Source organism: Varroa jacobsoni, unplaced genomic scaffold (genome assembly GCF_002532875.2).
Source record: "Varroa jacobsoni isolate VJ856 unplaced genomic scaffold, vjacob_1.0 contig00081, whole genome shotgun sequence".
NCBI classification, from domain to species: domain Eukaryota; kingdom Metazoa; phylum Arthropoda; class Arachnida; order Mesostigmata; family Varroidae; genus Varroa; species Varroa jacobsoni.
This window is the reverse complement of record NW_019214407.1, coordinates 47,238-68,190: the sequence shown is the minus strand read 5'-3', so window position 1 is coordinate 68,190 and position 20,953 is coordinate 47,238. Positions and strand designations below refer to the sequence as shown.

At 42.7% G+C, this 20,953-nt stretch overlaps 1 protein-coding gene and 1 long non-coding RNA gene across 4 annotated transcripts in view; one reads left to right on the top strand and one right to left on the bottom strand.

Annotated features, from left to right (window-relative positions):
* Positions 1 to 346: 346 nt before the first annotated feature.
* Positions 347 to 20,953, top strand: part of LOC111270745 (uncharacterized) — a 46,306-nt gene continuing 25,699 nt past the window's right edge. Inside the window, exon 1 of the long non-coding RNA XR_002686450.1 lies at positions 347 to 392. This is a non-coding gene — a long non-coding RNA (uncharacterized LOC111270745). The remainder of the gene's footprint in view (positions 393 to 20,953) is intronic.
* LOC111270744 (uncharacterized) lies at positions 11,551 to 20,697 on the bottom strand. Of its 3 annotated transcripts, none has more exons than XM_086972606.1 (4): positions 20,226 to 20,697; positions 16,336 to 16,481; positions 12,278 to 12,377; positions 11,551 to 11,920 (listed from the first exon to the last, which is right to left on the bottom strand). In XM_086972606.1, exons 1-3 carry the CDS (start codon positions 20,309 to 20,311, stop codon positions 12,283 to 12,285), a joined length of 327 nt encoding a protein of 108 aa, XP_086828732.1. In that variant the 5' UTR covers positions 20,312 to 20,697; the 3' UTR covers positions 11,551 to 11,920; positions 12,278 to 12,282. The 3 variants fall into 3 exon arrangements, with proteins under 3 accessions (XP_086828732.1, XP_086828733.1, XP_086828731.1); XM_086972607.1 differs by having other exon boundaries at positions 11,551 to 11,917; XM_086972605.1 differs by having other exon boundaries at positions 11,551 to 12,377.

Below are 20,953 nucleotides of genomic sequence, written 5' to 3'. Positions count from 1 at the left end.
GTCCATGCCAAAATCGGCCTGCCACTGTTGAACTATCGGCCTTATTCCAGGCGATGCAGCGAGACGTTCTATTGATTGCCTCTGCATAGAGGTACGTAGGGGAGTGACTGTCAAACAGGTGATTGTTCGTGTTGATATCTCAGACACACACACACACACACACACACACATACCGATGCATCTTTGGCTCGGCCTGCTTTCTTGTTTAGAACATAACGCATTCTTACCACAATATTATGGATTTAGACATAGCAAACAGAACGGCACAAGCAATTAAGCTATATCGATACTAGGCCATCCATCGAGCGGCTGAAGTCATTTATAGAACTGCTTTTTGTCTCTGAAGCTTTTCAGAACCAAACGGAAACATCATCCTTCACTCATTGCTGAAGGTATACCTTGACCTGATACTGCTGAAGGTATAGAAGAGTCCGATACAACTGTTTAGGTGAAAGACAGGCGATACTTCAGCAATTGCAGATAGCACAATGTCACTTAAGCAAGCCGTTTTGTATCATTCACAGTACTGTATGTTGACTGTTACATGAAAAAACGCTAGCCAGACGTGATCCGTTGAGGCATAACCGGCCTTGACAAAACAAGAATAAGGATTTTCTGCCAACTATCGGATGTGCATGCTTGCGCACTTCTGTTACTCGAAGCTATTCAACCAATGTCGAAAACATCTTTTTTTTTGTGCTTATATATATCGATCCAACAAAATGTACGAAATGCGCACGCTATTGAGCTTAAATTGAAGTGGCTCTTGAGACATCCTCGCTAGATTAACGGAAAGCCTGCCTTTTACTTACTGTAGATTACAAAACCTATCCAATATACTCTGGTCTACAAATTCGACGAAATTTATTTATATAACTGAGTTTCCGGTATAAAACGAACGGCTCGCTGAATCATTGCCAGAACCGTTCATTTCAGTGGCAAGACAACAAAGAAATGTTGAAATCCTGCATCTTCTAGGCTCAATATTTTTCCTACCTTCAATGCACCCAGACAAGAACACCTTGTCGGGCCAGTGAGGCATGTTGTAGAAAAGGCCAGTCGTTCAGATAAATTTCTACGAGGCTTTGTAAAGCTATATCTATAAAAAATGCATCGACGTTAGTAGACTCCATTAGGTATAACTTGTACGATCACACAGACAGAGGAAAGATCTCTCTTGCTAATTCTATTAGCTTAACTGTAAGATTAATATAACTAGTGCACATGGCACAACGTTAGGGAACGCCCTTTGCCTTGCTTTGATCGCGTTGATCTTAACTGCCCGAACGAGCTTGGCTTGTTAACTTTATCGGGGCATGCCATTGATACTTTATGACACACCATCATAACTCGTGATATTACTATTCAGTCCCCGCTGATCAGATTTCTAGCATAACCGGCAACACCCCGTACACGGCGTTAGGACACGCCGGTCTTCGACGCAGATTTTCTAATATCACAAATAACAAAAAGAACATAAGCCAATACACGTTTTGTACTTTTCAGTCGTCTGATGTAGCGGCCAAGTTGTTGAGCAAGTAATTAGATCAACTCCCCTTTACCGCCTTTAAGGCCATCTTACGATATACCTTCTTGACTCTAATCTAGGTCAATTGTTTTTATTTTTTAACAAATAAATGAACGTTTTTGCTAGAATAGAGAAGTCCTTACCGAAAAATTTTCCCGATACTCGTTGTGTTCAATAGGCTCATCGGATCTCCATCTTCCATAGCGCCGCGCTTTTTAAACTTATTTACTAACTGATTAATTCAACTTGCCTCCGCTATAACAATTATATAGAAATCTGTAACAATTTGTATTTAGATTGGACGTAGAGTGCACACATCGGCTTCTAGTTAGCTGGCAGCGGTAACATTAACAGTAGTAACCCTCGTTAATCACGATTGACAGCATCGATACCAATAGATTAATTTTTCTCCTTTCTAGAGACGCTTAGCGTACGTTTGTGTATGGTAACCTAACAATCTTAATTCGTAGTCTCGACAAAATACCACTTGCGGGCTTGCTAATCGAAAAAGGAAGACAAATTTTCAAAATTTCCCTAATATATCGTGCTAAGCTTCCTTAACTACTCTATCTAGAATAGAACAATCCGTTCCGCAATTAGTGTTCACTTTCGTTACACGGAGCATAAACGGCAAAGCGTCCTGAGAACTAAAGTTCGGTACTTGTCTATCTCTCCATTCAGCCAGGGAAATTCGACAATTTTCAAAAAGTTTCGCTAGACCAACCCTTACCACTTGATACCCTCAATACACGGTCTTTGTAGTTATAATGTTCAAGCGTTCGGCTTTACAACACAATCTTCCCTCGGGCTTGCCAGTTGTAGCGTGCTTGCGTTCCTATAAGACATCAATTTCATCCCCGTCAGACTTCTAATGGCCTGATAAGGCCTCAGGTTTTGCTTGTAATTTTTCGCGCACCAGCTCATACTTTCGTATCATTCGCACTTGCACCTTTCATTTAATGCAGTTAGAGCGGTGCGGACATAGCGGAACCTTTGCTGACAGGGTTTTCTATGCGTCCTAATTAGCATCATTAGCTAGCAGATATCCGATAGAATGCCAGTTACCTGTAGCTTATGTGTGTTACCTTATTTCACCACAGCGGTCTATTCCGAAAAATGGTGCTACGTCCATCAATGCCCACCGCCTATTCGCAGCTGTCGTTGTACGGCTGAAGAAAATTAAGCGGTGGCAGGAAGCTAGAACCCCCTGCGAAATAGTTTTGTAGCTTAGACCGCAAGTGGCACAAAGGGCCGGCTAAAGGAACGAACGCCTTTCCCGCAGAACGTAGTTGACTACAAAATAATACAGCACAATGGACAACATATGAAAGGCGGCAGGCCCATCGACAATGTCGATTTGATGACAACGCTTTCTCGTTTTCCCATGTACAATGCATTCAATTGCTGAACAAAACTAATGCGTTATAATTATGCATCGTTGAGGCACGAGGGGCCGGGGAAACAGAAAAGGCAAGGGACCATGCCGTAGCGACGGGCAGCGTGGGCTTCGGGCTTCAGCTGCAAGCTATGGCCTCAGTGGCAGCAGCAGTAGCAGCTATAATTAGGGATGCACGAGATGATGCCGAAATGTCGACTACGGGAATTGTTTACAACCACCTTCTCGTCCTTGTCCTGCCGTCGCCTTTCCTGCGTCTCAGGTGCCGGCCGATGAGAACATTTCATGCACAGCCACGTATAGAGGAGTTTGAATATATACGTATAAAAGATACAGATACGATATGAAGCAGCTAGTCGACGATAATATGCAATAATTACAGTAAGAACATATATATGTATATATTGTGGTATGCTAACGGTTGTCGTTGGCCATTTTACATTTTTTCGTTGTTGCCAAAGGGACTAGACATTTGGATTTAAGAAGTACGCTTCGTGGCACCGCTCCTTGAATTTCCAATTTGTGGAGCGGTATTAATTTAGCCTCAGCTATTGGGAATATTCATTTCGTTTCGAAATAACGAAATTGAATATATGAAAATCAAAACACGAAACCGAATCGGGGCATTTATCGCAAAGGCCACGTCCTTACCTACATATATATATGCATGCATGTCGGCGATAACTTTGGCAAGACTTACGCAGTAAACACATTGCTAGAACCCATTCGAAAAATAGGGTTCTTATCTCATGTTTAGCGGCAACAGTCGTTCCGCCGCTCTAGCTGAACCGAGAGTTGGAACCGCTAACAAGGCGCACTATAGCGGTGTTCACGTAAGGGGTATGCTTGAAGCCGCTGTTAGGACTGCACCAGATAAGCAAATAAGGCATCAGACCATTTCCACCTACCCCCGAAGTAAATCCATAACAAACTGGTTACTAATTCTGTCGTCGTTTGAATTGCTGTATCGCGGCCGCCAGAGTCGTGGTCCTATCCGTCCTTGCCGAACGCAATTTCTGTGTTGCTGCTCTTCGTTTCGCTTTTAATTTTTCAACATCGGTCCGTTTTTCCCGTTGAAGTTTCATCACGTCGAAGGCACCGCCATCGTCATCGTGCTGTCGATGCGGTTCGGGTGTTCAGTTCCGTAGTGAGTGCTTTCGCTGTCCTATCTAGTTATACTTTCGTTTGTGCTTAGACTTTTTTGTTGGGTCAGCACTGATGGCCTTTAAATTTTTAGTATAAAAATGCACATGCATATAAATACGTAAAAATGCATAAATGCAGCAGCGTATATATATATATATATATGCCAATGTTTTGTTATTAACATTGAAAAGTAACAAAAAGAGATATTCCATAGATTTTTTTACGTATGGTCGTATTTCAGTTTTCAATGCAACGACCGTACACCGCAATTACAATAACGATCTGTTTCAATGCCCTATTTGCAAATTTAATAGCTTGTTTCTTATAGGATCTGTTATCTATCTGTTGGACTATCACTCACTAAGATGCCATACAAAATAATCCGGCGTATTCAAGTATGGGCTATTCGGTAAGTGTGCTTGTTTCAAATCATTCCCAGATTTACAACCCATACTGTAGACACCGGTTATAACGAATCGTCCTGCTGAGAGGTATATCGCCTTCTTTTACGCATCTGCGGTCACCACTTACCACTACTTAAAGTGATTATCAAGCGAGTAGCTTTTATCCATCATAGGCACATGCTCTACTCTAGAGTGTACGTAAGCCAGCGTAGAACATTTTCTCGTCGAACAATAATCGAAAAACCCCTGCTACTTTGTTCCTGACAGACCGAGGAACAAACGACATCGATGAGGTGGTCATATTAGCCTTCGATAGCCTTGACTGAAACGAAGCGGCTACCAAAGCCGCTTTTTAAGAAAGCGTCAGGTAAACTTGAAGGTGATCACTAACTTGTGTAGGCTATGAACTTTTCTCGACCTAGGCTAAAACCTATTTCAGCTTCTTTTGTAGCAGCCGCATATTTTTCGCTGTACATACAATACTGCCATAGCTGCAAGTGTTTAGCATTTTCCATAAGAAGAAAGCTTTCTTTCAGTATTGCCCGTACGTTAAAAATGTATTGGTGACACATTCGAGTTATTGGAAAACAGCTCGAAATGAATCGGGCCTTCCAGAATATATAAATTGCAAGGGAGGGTCGTAATACACGAACCACTAAGTTTATGTATCACTTGAGCAGTACGACGCATCGCTTCACGCTCCGTTCGTGGTGGTTGAGCTTATGGGCTGCCTGGTAAGACCTGGAATCTATAGAGCACTTTTGCTATGCTACATTCGGTAATTTTGTGTGTGCTAAGAAACCGTACTTGAAGCTAGTGAAGACTCATCATACATCGTTTTTATTCATTCAAAGTCGTAACTACATAGAACGTTCTGTGTTTCCAGTCCTGGGTACACGAAGGAAACATTCTCCATTTAATTATCTCTTTTCTATTCGTCTAATTAAATAGATGGAATATACGAAAAATATGCTTAAAGAAGCGTAATAGACCCTTTTTTACGCACGAGGTAACATTATGGTAGGTGATCGCACAGAATAAGCCTAGATGAACGCACAATTGTCAATATCATTCTAACAAAAATCATTGGGGCCTCAATTCCATGCCGTATCGCGTAATTGGCTAATCACTGACACAGCCATTGCAGAAGTCAACGCATACGCAATTGTCTTGCATTTAGTTGATGAGCTGCACGCTGACCTGTCTGCCCAGGTATAAACGGTAAGAAAAAAATAAATCTATGGAGTAAAGATATGAGCTATTTTTAGATGCCACCGATCCTATGGCATGTGAGCTGATGACTTATTGCTTCGCGAGTGTCATTAATCACAAACACAGACAGACAGACAGACAGACGTTTTCTCCTCCCTCGGAGAGTATCAGTATCAATAATCGGAGTATCTATTTGCACGTGCTTGAAAGGCCTGATGCAGAAGCCGACGAAATGACAGAGCACGGAACGTGCAAATACTTCTAATGGCAAACTAATCTAGCGTGCGACCGCACTTAGTTATGGTCAGTACATCAGCAGCAATGACGACAGTGTACTTAAGGCCAATGAAAGTATTGCATTATAGGCCTAATGCCGGCGCTTCATTGTCACAGTTATAATTTGCGCACTATTATTAAGCAGCTCTGGTTGCTATACACAATTTCATTCGTTACCACCACCGTTCAGCCAGACAGCATCGACGGGACCGGGATTGGCTCCAAAAGCGAAGGGCGTAAATCGTCAGAAGTGAATTGACTACTAAACTAAGCCTTTATCTAGCTCTAGATATTTCCCGTATAACTGACAGCTGAACACTATTGGGGACTCCTATACGCCATGTTCTGAAAACATCTTGTGGGTAATATCAGTCAGTCCTGTCGCCATTCATTTCAAAGGAGCCGATTCAGAATTGACCAGTACGAATCATATGTTACCTATTAGTTGACACCGCTGGTAGCACGAATGTTTCAGCGAGGAAGATACGCTTAGACGTTTGATACTTTACGTATTCGGCGAGAACAAGCGACACATTGCGAGTCAATAATTAAATATAATTGAGGAAAACGTAGAACCACAGCATCGAATGGGGAATCGGAAGTGGAAATATGGAGTTTTTTTAATGCTCGTGTATATGCAAGTTGCTGGCAAGGAGCACAGACCACTATCTTGGCTCGTTGGTAGTGAAGCGGGGTCAAGCGGTTGACGCTGTAAAAAAAACTGACAGCCAACAAAGCGATCTTTGTCGACCTCTGTTGTCATATATTACAACTGCATCGACAGGATACGGACTCAAGAGACGGACAACAGTTATTAGGGCGGATTCCGCAAGTCATGTGTAGGTAGGCGGCAATTGCGGGTTAGGTAGGCCAGCTAGTCGGCCTGTAGAGGTCGTCAGATATCCTACTTTGAATTAATCGTAGCTTGCTTGTTGCTTGGATTCCGCCAGGAACGAGTGAAAGAGCTGTGATTTTTTAGAAAAATGCCCGATAGCATTCGGCTTCTCCGACGATTTATCTAAACGGGAAAACTAGGCGGAGACCTGAATTGAACGAACATAGCAAGTGAACCTGAAGGCTCGCTGATGAGGATATGGAAAGTCGCCAGTGATTAAGCTAGCTTCACCAGACCGTTATGCATATATGCACTATATGACGATATCTGCCATAGATGGTTGTAGCGGCTTTGAAACTTCAAAGCTAAAATGTTTCAATCTTCATCTCAAATGCTGTCATTGATTTAGTTTAGACTGCTGAAATAATAGGGTTCGGAAGCTCAGAAAAGCCTTCATCGCCGGATAATTTCGTATTAGAATGACCCTTGGTTTCGCCATGAATCTTCTGATCCACTTAGTCATAGGGTCGCAACATTTTTCTCAATATACAGTAAAACAAGTCTAAGACGAAAATACAACTCACATGTATCTAATTTTATTGTAAACAGATTGAATGACACATGATGTGGTAGTCATCGAAGGGGGCAGCTTGTAGGATACGGCCTTCTTTTTTTTTTTACATTTATATCTTTATAACTACAAAAAGGAAAAGATTTGCAATCCGCTGGGCCTGTTCTAGGTAACCTATTTTTAGGTATAGGAGCAACTTAGCCCCAGGGAGGGCCTTTAAAAGTTAGCTTACAGGAAGTACGTGGATTATGAGGAGGATTTGTTTCATCATCTGCATGCCAAAAACTTGTTTCATGCTCAGGAATAATAGAGATATTGGGACTTGTTGCATCTATCTATGACGTTTGTTCCCCTTTTTGGCTCGAGTTTCCGCTTTACCAAAGTTCTATCCTCATATCGTGTTTCTACCTTGCGCGAGAACAGTATCGGCAATAACGGACAAACTAACGCCATGGATTGGCGCAATCAGAAAAGATCAATCGCGCACGATTCACAGCCAAAAAGGTTGTCGTGCCCATGATAACATTTCTGCGACATTGTCGTGGTTCATAATGGTTGTGGTAGAAGTAGTAGCAGATTGAGACCTATTGTTGTTTCAGCCATATCGATGACTATTGCAGTGATCGCAGGGATCTACGTAAACGAGCTACCAACGAAGCTGATAGATCCTACGACGTTGCGTTGACGCGTTCAACAGATCAAAGATCATATACAACAATATATAAAACAAGCTACATTTTAATACTCAATGTAGATTCGAAAGAGGCCCCACTTTTATGAAACACAGCACGTCATATCCACATTAACCGTACTGCTCACCTTGGCCTCCCTTCCCCCTGTACATGCGCACAGGACGGCGGAGCTCAATATAGTAGACGGAATGGTGTTCACCTCATTACCAAACTCGGCAATAATAAAGCAAGAATTAGACAGTGAGAAAATTTGATATCCGTTGAGAAGGATGACGTGGCCTTAAAAACACAATATATATTACAGTTATATACCGATTTGTAGGAAACAACATACCTTCATCAGTTAAAAAGCCAATTATCCTCCTGAAATTGTTACTCTAATCCAGTTTAATACAAATCAATTCTGCTAAATTAATCAATTTCATTCGATAGGTACATACGTAACCAAATCTTAACAAAAAGGAGAATCAAGCGTTACTTCCCGCAGTTTCTCACGAATCTCTTTATAAGAGTGAGTGGAATCACTTAGATTGCCATCCCCTTTAGACGTACGTCTCCAAGCCGCCACCGTCATCGCCTGTAGGAGCGATAAAAAAAAAAACCCGCTATACAGTTCTTTTTAAACTTTGAGTCAACCCAAAATCGAAACGACGCTTCGAATCGTTCTATCCCCGTTTAGTCGAATTTTCGAAATTACGATGTTCCGATATTTTGCCAACGCACGGCATCGATCAACGGACTGCCTACTAACATATAACTTACACCTCTCTGTTGTGAGCGTAATGAATAAGTTGCCCATCGATAAGTTCAAGCGCAGACGGCTTTTGTGAAATGGGAAATATTTTGTCGAACGATGCCTCGGGGCAGGCCCGAACTCAACACAACTCTTGTTCGTAAGCACTTCAGCGTCCTTAAATGGTCGCTTCCGCCACCATTGCTACTGTTGCTGCCACTGCTGTGGTCCCGTTGCCTACAGAGGCGCCATGAAGGAGTAAACATCTTTCAAGAGCCCCGAGCTTAAGTACGATTTTCATACATTATCAATGTATAACGGTAGGTTTGGCGGAGTGGACGGCAGCTAAAAGAAAAAGAGGAACTCCGTTTCGACGTCCACCGGGCCGAAGGGCGTCAGGAAACTAGCTCTGTAAGTTGCTGGCGCAGGTCGCGAGACCAATCAGTCACCATGTCGAATGCAAGAGACCCACCGGCTCGCGGTTTTTTGCTGAATAAACGAAGTTGGGCTTAAGGGAAGAGTAAAAAAGAAGAATCAAAGGATAAGTACATGTCAAAAGTGTTTGGTAGAAATGCCCTTAATGTAAGATGAATGGCATGAGCTTTCATCTTAAGTCGTAAGATAGTGCACAGTTTGATCATAGCGCTGTGACTAAGAAGGACGACCTGTTTATTCAACTTAAATACGCTTTAATTTAAAAGCAGTTTGCTCCATTTAGTAAAGGGGTAAATGGTTCAGAGTACGTAGTCAAATGTCAGATGGGTATTCCTTGTGTAGAGCACCACGGTCAGGAACAAAATTAACAGGAGACTTTGCTTGTGAATTAAAGGAATAGAAACCAGTAAGTTTAAAAAGCTTGGGAATGGCGTCGCAACTGATGGTGCCCTTCAAGACCAAGTTTGAAACGGCAATTTGAAACGGAAGAGTGACGGAAGAAAACGTTGATCGTGGGAAGTTCAACTGCCTGACAGATTTCAACGGCTAACGCAGCCGACCCGGACGGAATACTATGCATTGCGCAATAAGAATTCGAACGTCCTACGAGTCAGAAAGGGTTGCTGATCAGATATTTCCCTAAATCGCCTGCCGCCGACCGCAGTGTTGGCTTTCTCAGTCGGCCTGCAGGTACTAAGAACAAGAATTCGAAGCTAGGACGGATAGCGACACCAGCAGGCACGCTTCATTAGACTCTATTGTCACCGTCCGGTGCATGTATATTACGAGATCTACGTGAGCAACAGCTGCAATTCCTGTCAACAAGAGCCAGCAACAGACCCCAGGAATAAACTGAGAATCACGGCTACGTCATGTGACCGGCTTGTTCCTTGGGTGGTGCACTCCATTCAGTGAAATGCAGTGGCTTCAAGGTAGTTAGTTAAGATTTGAGAAGGTCTCCGTTGGTGGTCCGGGTAGTTGTGTGACTAGAGCGGCTAACTGACATTCCGCCTTTTCATAAGTGGCCCATTTACAAAAGCTTGCGGAAAAGTGAACCTTCCTTCGTTTTGGCTGTGCTATGGGCATGTGTCATGCGACAGGAACATCGCATACGATGTTCGTACTATGAAGGGTAGTGTGGCTGAATGTTACTGCATGCCTGAAGTAAGATAATTTTCCTTATAGTCAATATTGATATATTTTACATATAATATTGTTTATATATAAAAAAACAGCATAATAACTTGCATGGTTTTGCCGATAGTAAATAATCACGTCTTCGGTATGTACGAATATGTACACCGCGGGTTTCGATAGCTCCACGTGGATTTTTATATGTAGGGTATATATAGGTGAAGTAGACATTTCTTGACAGTCGGAAAAACCTTCATTTCATAATTGTTGAAGCAGCAGGGAGTAGAAAGGGTATTGTGACTAAGAAAGAACTTACCTATGCAACGCATCAGTAACAGGCATGCCCGAATATCATCTTGATATATCTATAATAACGTGTTATAATGCCGTAGCATTAGTAGATGTTAAAATACAATTAGTTGTAGTAAATATCACTGTGGTCCTTCAAACGGTTTTATTACTAGGATCACTAGAAGTTTTACCTCGTAGGTCGTCAATTTGATGACCACCATTATTCATATGTTCCTGATGTATGCTTGCCAAAGGTTCGCGTAAAATTCAATATCGTTAGCAATTTTCTGCTTCACTCGTCGTATGTAATGAACTATCTTTCTTTAAAGTTCGCTTAGTTTGTAACGCTTCATCAAGGTTATAAACGCAACATTTATGACATCTTTGTTGAGATAAAGTATGCATTACTTTTTCTTGGCCTAGTTTATGGGCGTTTGCTTTAACGACTGCGCCTTTAACGATAATACACAACTGATTGTTCTAGCGCGAACAGCTTATCTTCTACGACGCGTTAAAAAGGGCAGCCTATAGGCGTCAAACGTGATGATCGTGCGCCTAACCTACTAGGCTTTGTTAGCTTATTTATCTGTTTAATTTTTTTTGTCCAGAAACCTACGTCCAAATGTCTGTCCAATTGTACAATAAAGAAACAAAACGATTGTCTGCTTTTCGTTCGCGGTAGAACAATGTCCTATATCAAACGCAGGTACATGTCCTTAGAGAGGGGCGAATGAAAACGGGAAAAGTCAATCACTCGTCTATGCTAAATGGCCATTTAAACACTAGCTACAGGCTGCTGTCCTAATAGTACGTGAAGATTTTCTGTTATAGAATCGACACGACTGTGCCGATCCCTAGTGTTTGTGATGAATTCGAATTGAACTTAATTCAATCATGTCACCTTGCCGAGTACTTTATTATCTTGCCTGTTTTCGCTCAAGGCAATGTCGTAAATGCTGACCCATTAAGTGCCTAACTTTTTCCTCGTGAATAGCCGTTGTCGATTTGCCACTTTCCGGGGGCGTCGCATACAGATGCGGTGGTCTGAGACCTCTTCTACATTTTGGCTTGAAAACCTTGAATCCACCTTTGTCCTACTCCGTCTGCTTCTTCCAGTGCTGTTTTATGATCTGCCTCCGTTCATCGTTGATAAAAATTGCATTGAAATATTTCGTGAAAAAGGGCTTACAGGTAGCGTGAAGTAACCAGGTTAGATGGTCGGCACGAAATGTCTATCCTGTATAATGTACGGTGGTCGCATAATCTTCTAAAGCAGAGATATAAAGGAAGACGCCAAGCGTTAGTGGAACAGTTAGAAAATGGAGCGTTGCTGGCTAAAGGTTGGTGTTTTTTTCCTATGTTATTTTCTGTAAGCTTGAGGAACCTGTTATTCCTCGGTATTCGTTTCCAACAAGATGCTTGGAAGAATCGATGCGTGTAGACCCTACATAATGGCCACGGAGTGCCACCTGTCGCTCGTCGTATGTATGATACGACTTGACCTATTGAGCTCCAAAATCGTAGACACAATAACTTGTAGGCGCAAACTATTTGTGTATATTTATAGTCCCGAGTAACTTTCGAAATTCGTTGACATAAGAGATTATATAGTGTCATACATTACATAAATTAAGTTGGATGGTAAATAGTATCCAGTAAGAAGATTTTACAACAAGTGAAAGATTGAGGACTGAATTTGCTCCGCGGGCCTGCTAGCGTTGCACCTGAAAGGAACGAAAATATCTGGCTACAGAGCTAAATAATAAGCATGTAACATGTCTAAGAGACACAGTAAGGAATTACCATTTAATTGGGTGGAATATCTAGACACGGGTTAATTGCATATTCAACTTATACCACTCTTATACTATATTTCATATAATGAAATAGCTAGCGTAAACCTTAAAGCACGCCTATTGGCCTAATCCGTAATTAAACAATATATTTTCATAGTTGAACGCACACGAAGTCCTATCCAGGTATGCTTTCCTCTTTCCGCTTTTGACTTGGGTTTAAATTGGCGAGCGGTTAGCTCAGATGAACGTATATTTCATTGATGAACTGAATATATTTCGTGCTACAACGTGTGTTGTAACACGCACCGTTGGATTAAAAAGAAATTGTAGGTGTTATAATCGCCCTTAGTAACTTGAGTTCCAAATTCACCAGCTGTGTAGCAGATAGGACAATCCTATCAAATTCAATTGTTGGTCCGTACCTGTATCGCTGTTCGTTCACAGTGCGACCACGATTCAGGATTTTAGATGGACCTTCTATGACGTTACATATGGCCAAACCTGTGTCCATTTGCAGGCCCGGCCCATCAGCCTTCAACAAGGTTCTTAACTCACTCACCTTAAGGTTGCAATTACATATCTGCGAATACTATTTCTGTCATTGATGTCAACAGCCTAGCTGAGAGCGAGACTCCCAGAGGGTAGTCGGTATTGTTATTATTCTATACCTAGCACCTTCGTCTCATGATAGCCCGAGCAGCGTACGAGCACGTGGTAGTCTAGGTTCAAATCCAAATGTGGGCATACCTCGTTTTATGCTACAAGCGAGCAGTCCGAGGTAATGCCTATCGGCTTAACGACAAACCGTGCACGAGCTAATGTTGCAAAGAATCATTCAACGATGTTTATCTCGATCATCGAAGTTTATCCATGAAAAAAAAATATTATCCGCTCATTTTTATTAAGTGATAAGCTTCGTAGATGTTTTAATTTAGTACTAGAGGTGCTCTATTTATTACGGTCTTCAAGCCATTACATATATTAAACGAAAATGTGTTCGGCGAGGGAACAGCTAGTGGTGCAGCCACCCTGATAGAGTATTCAACTCAGCCTTGTATCCATTGAAGGGACAGCGCGAAGCGAAAAAGATCTCAGTTTGATCCGGCCCTTTTTTACCAGCGCGTAAGAAAAGATCTACCGTACAACAAAGTATAAGTAACCGAAAGGCATCGGCTTTCGTCCCCTCACGAACAAGTTGGTTTATGACTTGCGGGGGTTGACTTCACTCGCTAGAGTAAGGTCAGTGTCAGTGGATAACCTGCAAACAGGCTAAATTGCATTGTGGCACTATTGTATCATGCATTTACCTGTCTGTCTTACCACCCAGTAGCCACTTTACCGTTAGTAAGAGGGTAGCTGTCTGTGTATTCTTTGTTTTGAACATTTCCTTCTTCGGTTTTCTTTTGCATCTTAACATCTCTCGGCTTTTTGCATCCCTATTCGCAGCAGTTATATATCTTCTTTTGACCCCAACATGAGCATACTGCGGCCGCCAACAGTCGAGCCGTCGGGTAGCCTTCCTATCCACAGCTGCATAGAGTACAACCGTTTCTAATGGAGGCGTGAACGCGATAATACGGTAGCCTCATTCGCAGCGAAGGAAAAAGGGGGCAACGAAAATGATGGGGCAAAAAGAACTTGAAAGCTAGACAGCATCAACGACATCGACCACGAGCTAAAAACGTCTTGCTCCTTAGCTGCTATTTCCATAAGCCAGTATGTAGTAACCATAGGGGAGAACGTCCAAAAAGCATGCCGACAGATGAAAGAGAAAGAGGAACAACGAGATGGGGGACAGGTTTGAGATAGAAGGAGGGTGCAGATGGCGAAGTGAACTATATGATCACAAAGAAAAGGACTCAAGTAGTAATGTGATTCTGGCCTCGAAAAGATTCAGAGGATTCTTTCGGGAGTGATTTGCAGCAGCTGGTTTACCGAATTCTCACGCTAGGTTTAAACAAGTCCTCATTTACGCACCCGCCAGTAGAATCAGCCACGGTTAAGCTGAAACAATATTTAATAAAATGAAGGAAGGATGAACGGGAGATGAAAGGACCTTGAAGGAAGACGTCTGCTTAATGAAACGAGAATCTCAGTGAATGGCAAAATGAAAAGCGCTTTTGCTGCAGAGTAGATTCGTCAGAAAATTGAAGTGTTTATAATGATTGAAGCTACGCAGGGCACGACGACCTACGCAAATATGGTGATACATTAGGTGGTTGGTGAGCACCATATTAGACGATATGAACCCAATTTTATTTTTCTATCCTTTGTATAATGCTTTTTCAGGCAAACATGTTCACTGATTTTTCGTCTGCCTATTACCTCTTGACGCCATACTGGTGTGCATAGAGTTGAAATTTCTCATCGCATCTCTAATGAGCGATGAGGACCGGCTCATTAGCTAAATATAATAATATGACGCGCCACATTGACTAATAGGATATAAATATAAAGGGCTGAAGAAAAGTTTCAGAATTTAATTTTAAATCATTATACGAAAGAAACAGATCGTGTCCGTTGTGTGATTAAAACAAGTGATGTAAGTACTACGTCTACCCCGAACTTCCTCCCTTAGATGCGGGTGAATCAGTATTGATCCTTGCCGACTACGTGGTCAGATCGATTTAGTTTTATTGGGATTTTCAAGAGTACGTTTGTACTCTGAACGATTATGACGTGAAGCAATAACAGTGACTTATGACAGTTATTCTGTGCTAGCGACTTTCTAATAGTTCCCATTGAAATTCTTGTACGAACAGTTTACCTGGCCATAAGACTACATTGTGGTTACAGTCTACCATTCAAAGGGTGCAATAAATTTGATCGGGATAATTGAACGTCCCGTTTCTCAACGCCATTTTTTCAACGCCCCAACTGCATATTTAAAGACAGGGGATGTTTATACTTAGTATTGGTTAAGTATTACTTAACATTAGGCTAATAAAGTCTGTTTAAGGTAGAAAGTGACGTTCCATTTATATAATATATATAACTTTCAGTAGAACACTGGTTACAGCTGGGCCAGCTGGCGAAGGCTGGTTGGGCTGGCAGAATACAGTTTTATGTATAGTCATATATAATATTTCGCTCACCCAGATTTCGCTCTATCGCCAAGATAGGTAGCAAGATTTACGCAACGTGCGAATAGCAAAGACTAGTACACCATTTGTAACGATTTCTTGAAGCGTTACCTATTTTTGATTTCTCTGTAGAAGAGAGACACCACAGATGAAGCTGAGCGGGGCTCAAACAAATAGGATTTAAAAAAGCAAGAAAACTCACGCCCTGAGTGGGCCGAGATCAATCGAGACGCGGTATGTATGGCTATAAAGGATTGCCAGGCCCAGCAATACTCGACCCACCGGAAGCAGCAACAGCACATATCTAGCAGCTTTTATCTTGCCAGTGAGAGTAGTTTGTACTACGCTTGCTTCTTCTAGAACCTCCGCTAACGGGCCATATCCAATAACTAAAGGCTTGTTCTATGCTCGTATAAGGGCAACGCCCGCTCTGCGGTTCGCCACCTGCTTGGCCGCACTGAACTAGAGAGGCTGAACAGCATCACCGGAAAGCGTAAGAACAGAGCCGATACCAAGATCACAGGAGAATCAGGAGGCAGGTAAGCAATGCGCTGCCAAGCCGGGCAACAGCTGTTCTCGAATTAATGATACTCAATGCGTGGTTTAAACAAAAGCAGTTTGAAAGAAAGAGATCGGGGGATGAAAACAGCGATGAGGAAGAAATGAATGCGGGGCCTGGAGCCGCTCTGTAACAGCCGATCTCTCTACGACAGTAAGTGCGAAGGGAGCAGGTGTAGAAGAAGGTCGAAAAACGTTGACGTATTCTTGCATAGGGCCGTATGATCCCGTACGGACAGACTTACACAGACGCTGACGTGCAAGCATACGCGCTTTCAGACACCTCCATTTACAGGCGTCCAAACAAGATGCCCATAATCCAGAAGAAAAGTTGCACGAGGGCTGACAGTTTTTGACACATACCTCCATAAAGTGCGCCCACAGAAACAACCTATAAAGAGTAAAAGATAGCATAATACACGAAAATAACATTATATGGCTTACACTGCATGTTATATAACATAATACTGTATTCGAGATAAGAGGATTTCCTATCCGCGCTGCAGGTTCATTTTCGGGAAAACTAACTTTCAACGGCCCGTGCACCTGTAGGTTATATTACACGTCATTATCCTTTTTTTCTCTTATTATTACTAATGCACACATGGTGTAGGTATATTTTAACATATTAATTTAGTGAAAATAAATTATTTAATGATACAGTATATCTGAAATTAAGTTAGTGACCACTGCTTTTAGTAGTACCATATTCTGGACTTCCATGAGTTTTGAATTATCAGAAGTTTTTCTAAAAATGGCCAAATTTCCCATGTTAAAATCCATCGAGCTGATTGACGATTCGAAAACTTGTAAAGGTACGTAGAACACGTCATTAAAGATGGATACGTACGCTGCTGAAGCTTTGAAGGCGATCCTCGTATCGCCAAGAAGCAAGCAGCGGTTTTTGCCCTATATATACATATATAAACATGAATGTCTTATATATCTAAGCCTATATCTAAAAGTGTCAATTCATTGTTCGACCTACGGCCTGTTCACCTAATCAGTCTATTTCTGCAACAGTTACTGAGCACAGAAGTACGTCTACTACGACTTCTGCGTGCCGCATTCAAAGAAACATGCTTTGTAATGGTGCGGACGGCTGATGCACTGAGCTGCACCGAGCACGATCGTAGCCGAACGCGTCAAGTTACTAACATGACGTTGGGGTTAACGAATTAGAGTCAAGGGCGAAAAACATGTAGAACAACAAATAAACCGGAACCCATGTGGGCATTCATAGAGGTATGTTAGCGGAGTAAAATAAGCTTATGAGAAGAGACCGCTAAGACAGGAATCCTAACCGATCGGTACTCGTTGTTTCAAGCTAGCAGCAAATAACGGCGTCTTGCCTCCAAACGCTCCCTAGGAAGAGACAGTGTATTCTATATTGTGATGTTTGTTGGATTCATTACAGAAGCAGACGTTTACATTTATTTATTACATGTGGAAGTCCAATTTCCTCAATTTGTACATGAGCTGCATTATAGCGAGGTTCCTTTACATATTGAACATGTTATAATCTATATTAGATATTATGTTATAATAGTATTAGATGTTATTAGTATTATTGTACATTTAACTTTAAATTCACTGGCACTATAAGTATAGATTAGTAACTTACATGTTGTTCTTCCATCACGGGGGGTGAATAGAGGGCAGGAGAATGTGATGGTATGTACAAGTACTAGCAAATTTCGCGACAGATGTCCCGACTTGCCTTGTCTGTTGCCATAGCTAAATTTAGTCCTTTATCATCCGTACACTCTGCTTTACGGCCTAAAATGCAAGCAGTTATCTCCGCATCAGCTTCAGCTTCAAATCTTTGGTGCCCTGTCCCAAGCGCCTTCAGCCTCATTGCTTAGCCCATTCTTAGTACAACTTGTACCATCGCTTCTAGTGATTATTGTCGAGTCGGCTATATCGAACTAGTCTGAATTATTCAATTAGGGATGCGCTCTATTTTGCCCACCAACCTGCTTGCCCTTCCGGTAGCAACGGGGCTTGCAGCAAAACCTTTTTGGAAGGAGGACATGCGGGTTGACGCGAAAACGACGCAACGGAGAGCTTCCCTGGTGGACACATTCTGTGTTTTTATACGGCAGTATGGAGAGGTAGGATAAAGGAACTATTGGCGAAACGGGCTACTTTGGTCTATGTGGAAATATCATGGCGGCGTGATGTTTTGCATCGCTTGCCATAGGGCCAACAGAAGAAAGTTGGCAGATTCTACAAGAGATCTAGGTCCGTTTCAGTATAGCTTGCTAGCGCGATGTATTGTCCGTCGTCACATATGGCTCAGTGATTACTAGAATGTTGTCGTTGTATGTGGTCTTGTCTGTTCGGACAAGACAGTGACAGGGCCTGAGAACCTGTTTGTGTACGTGTGTATTGCCGTAATCACGTCTTCTCAGCACTTCAGATGCGGCAGTGGCGCTTGGCCTTGAACGACAGCAGTGAGACGCGGTTACCGTGGGCCAGTGATGACGGAATATGGGTTCTTGGCTGAGGCAGGGATCGGACAAATAACTCATTCATGCTAATGCAGCAGCAGTACCACCATTAAAAGAAGCCTGCCAGCTTGACCCAGACAAGCCTGGGTCGACCTGACAGGCCCCCTAGCAAAGACCCATCGAATAGTTCAGATGAGGGGCTTCTGCGGTGGCAAGGGAAACGCGTTTGTTCGGACTTCTGAACCAAATATTTCCCATTCTTCTTCTTCCTACAAAAACAAAAACCCGTTTTTCCGTTTTTTCGAGGATTTCTCGTTATGCTTAAGGCACCAGCAGAAGACTCCCCTCCCCCGCCCCCAGAGAACACGAAATGCCGCCCTGGGCATTCTGCCTAGACTTTGCGCGGCGATGACAGCAGCGACAAGCGCAGGCCAGTAATGGCGGCAAATAAAAACGATTCCACAGAATTATGAAGAAACAGGCGGGAACACCGGCTGCGGAAAGAGACAATCATTGGCCGACGCGGCGAGGGAAATAACCAGACACTGTAGAAGCTGACAACGGAGAGGAAAGATCGTGGCAGGGGTGACGAGTAAAAGCTTGCGCGGAAAGAGGCAAACCAAATAAGACGACGAGAATACGGCGAACTGGATGAGGAAATGGAACCGCGACGAAACGATCTCTTACTCAGCGTGCTTTCCCTTTTCTTGCTTTTTTTCGTATGGTCTCCCCTTGAGATCAGAGAACAAAGCGTCAAGGCGCACGACCCATTAAACCTTCAGTTCAACCACTGCTACCGTTTCCTCCACACACTGGGCTCGCGCGCTAGGACATTGGACTAAAGAAACGGATTACATTACATCTGGTCGCGTGCGATAACGGTAAGGCTAAAACATGTCACTAGAGGGGAGCGGGAGAATACGGCAACCTCGAACTGGCGCGCAGCTAGGAGTCTTGTTGATAATAGAGGCGTCGCAGTGAGCCATTTTTTGGTGAATCTCTTATTTAGGAAGGAACGGTCTACAAGCAATAGGAGCGTGGCAGGAAAAAAATGAAGGCTTTAAGATGATATTTTTGGATGACAAGGCGCAAAAGATTAGAAATAGAAGCCGGGTCGGCTGTTCTGACTATAAAGCTCAACGATGAGAGTATAAACGGCAGAGTAATATAGAATATTCACTCTGCTGGCCAATCAATAGGGATCTATCAGCGTAGACGATGTGATCCTAGTTGTACGACATACATTAGACTAATCAAGAATTGCCTCGCCGTCACATAGGCAGCTAAAAGGAACAATCGCTAACTTGATCAGACTCGTACGAAATTCGTTAAAACGAAACCCAATTCTACGGAATAGGAGGATAGTAGTCATTATCCTACGTCATGCAGATGATATTAGGTAGTAACGTTTAATCGGATTCAACTTTTGTGATTTTGTACATCCGCTTAGGTGCATTGTAGACAAGCATTTCTACAGCCTATATTTGCTATTGTAGTTGTTATCCTATAGTTTAAATGGACTCTTCAGAAATATAAACATTAGAAAACGATTTAACGGGAAAAGGGAAATATTGCCTTTTAGTCACGCCGAACAACACTTTTGCCCTTATAGTCCTAAGGTATAGCGACACTAAAGAACTCATTTAAACAATCACCATCCCTTTGATTTGTATCATATTTACCTCCACTTGAAGGCTGCATCACGGCTTTTTAGCGAGTTGTCGTTTAGTGACGAGTCTGCTGTTTGAAGTAGCTCCGTGCTCCGCATTCAACAGATTTGTCAGGTTGCCGCAAGAGAGAACAAGTTTCAACCCGATGACTCAACCGCTTTCGGCGAGAACCTCCTGTGCAAACTCTGTCACTGTAGGAAGAATCTGTCTTTGCAGCCGGCTGTTTCACTGGCATTATGAAAAGGCCAACAAACGGTTCTAGCAAAAACAGCACCAACAATCGTCTCTGTCGAAGAAGTCAGTAACGCCGGTATTCTATGTTTAAATTGGCAATGCTTACGTGACGCGGCAACCGTACAACGTTGGAAACAAACAGCAAAGCGCCACCGCGATCGTAGCGCCATCATCACGAAGACGACTGCATTGGAGGAAAGATTGGAGGGAAGAGAACTGAGATCAGCCGCCAGCATAGCAAATGAAAAAAAAAAAGAAATGAAGAGACTGGAGAAGGGGGGGGGGTATAAGGGAAAGAGTAAAAACACCATGGAACATTTTATCACTGGTAACTGCTGTTTTCGCGAGTACGATGACATCGTGTTCCGTTCCATTGTTCGACGGGACGGGGTGGAGAATCCGTGGTCTCCTCCAACCAAGCGATCCATTATTGCTGTCAGTCGTTAGCCTCGTGCAGAGTTTAACCAAAACCTACGCCGTGTGTGCCCATCGGTTTCAAACAGCTT

Excerpts from the sequence above, each read along its gene's own strand:
- LOC111270744 (XM_086972605.1), bottom strand. The coding sequence starts at position 20,311 with ATGCGGAGCACGGAGCTACTTCAAACAGCAGACTCGTCACTAAACGAC. Across the intron at positions 16,482-20,225 it reads GATGCAGCCTTCAAGTGGAG|GTTGTTTCTGTGGGCGCACT; the intron begins GTAAATATGATA and ends TACTCTTTATAG. Across the intron at positions 12,378-16,335 it reads GCTTGCACGTCAGCGTCTGT|GTGCAACGCTAGCAGGCCCG; the intron begins GTAAGTCTGTCC and ends CGTTCCTTTCAG.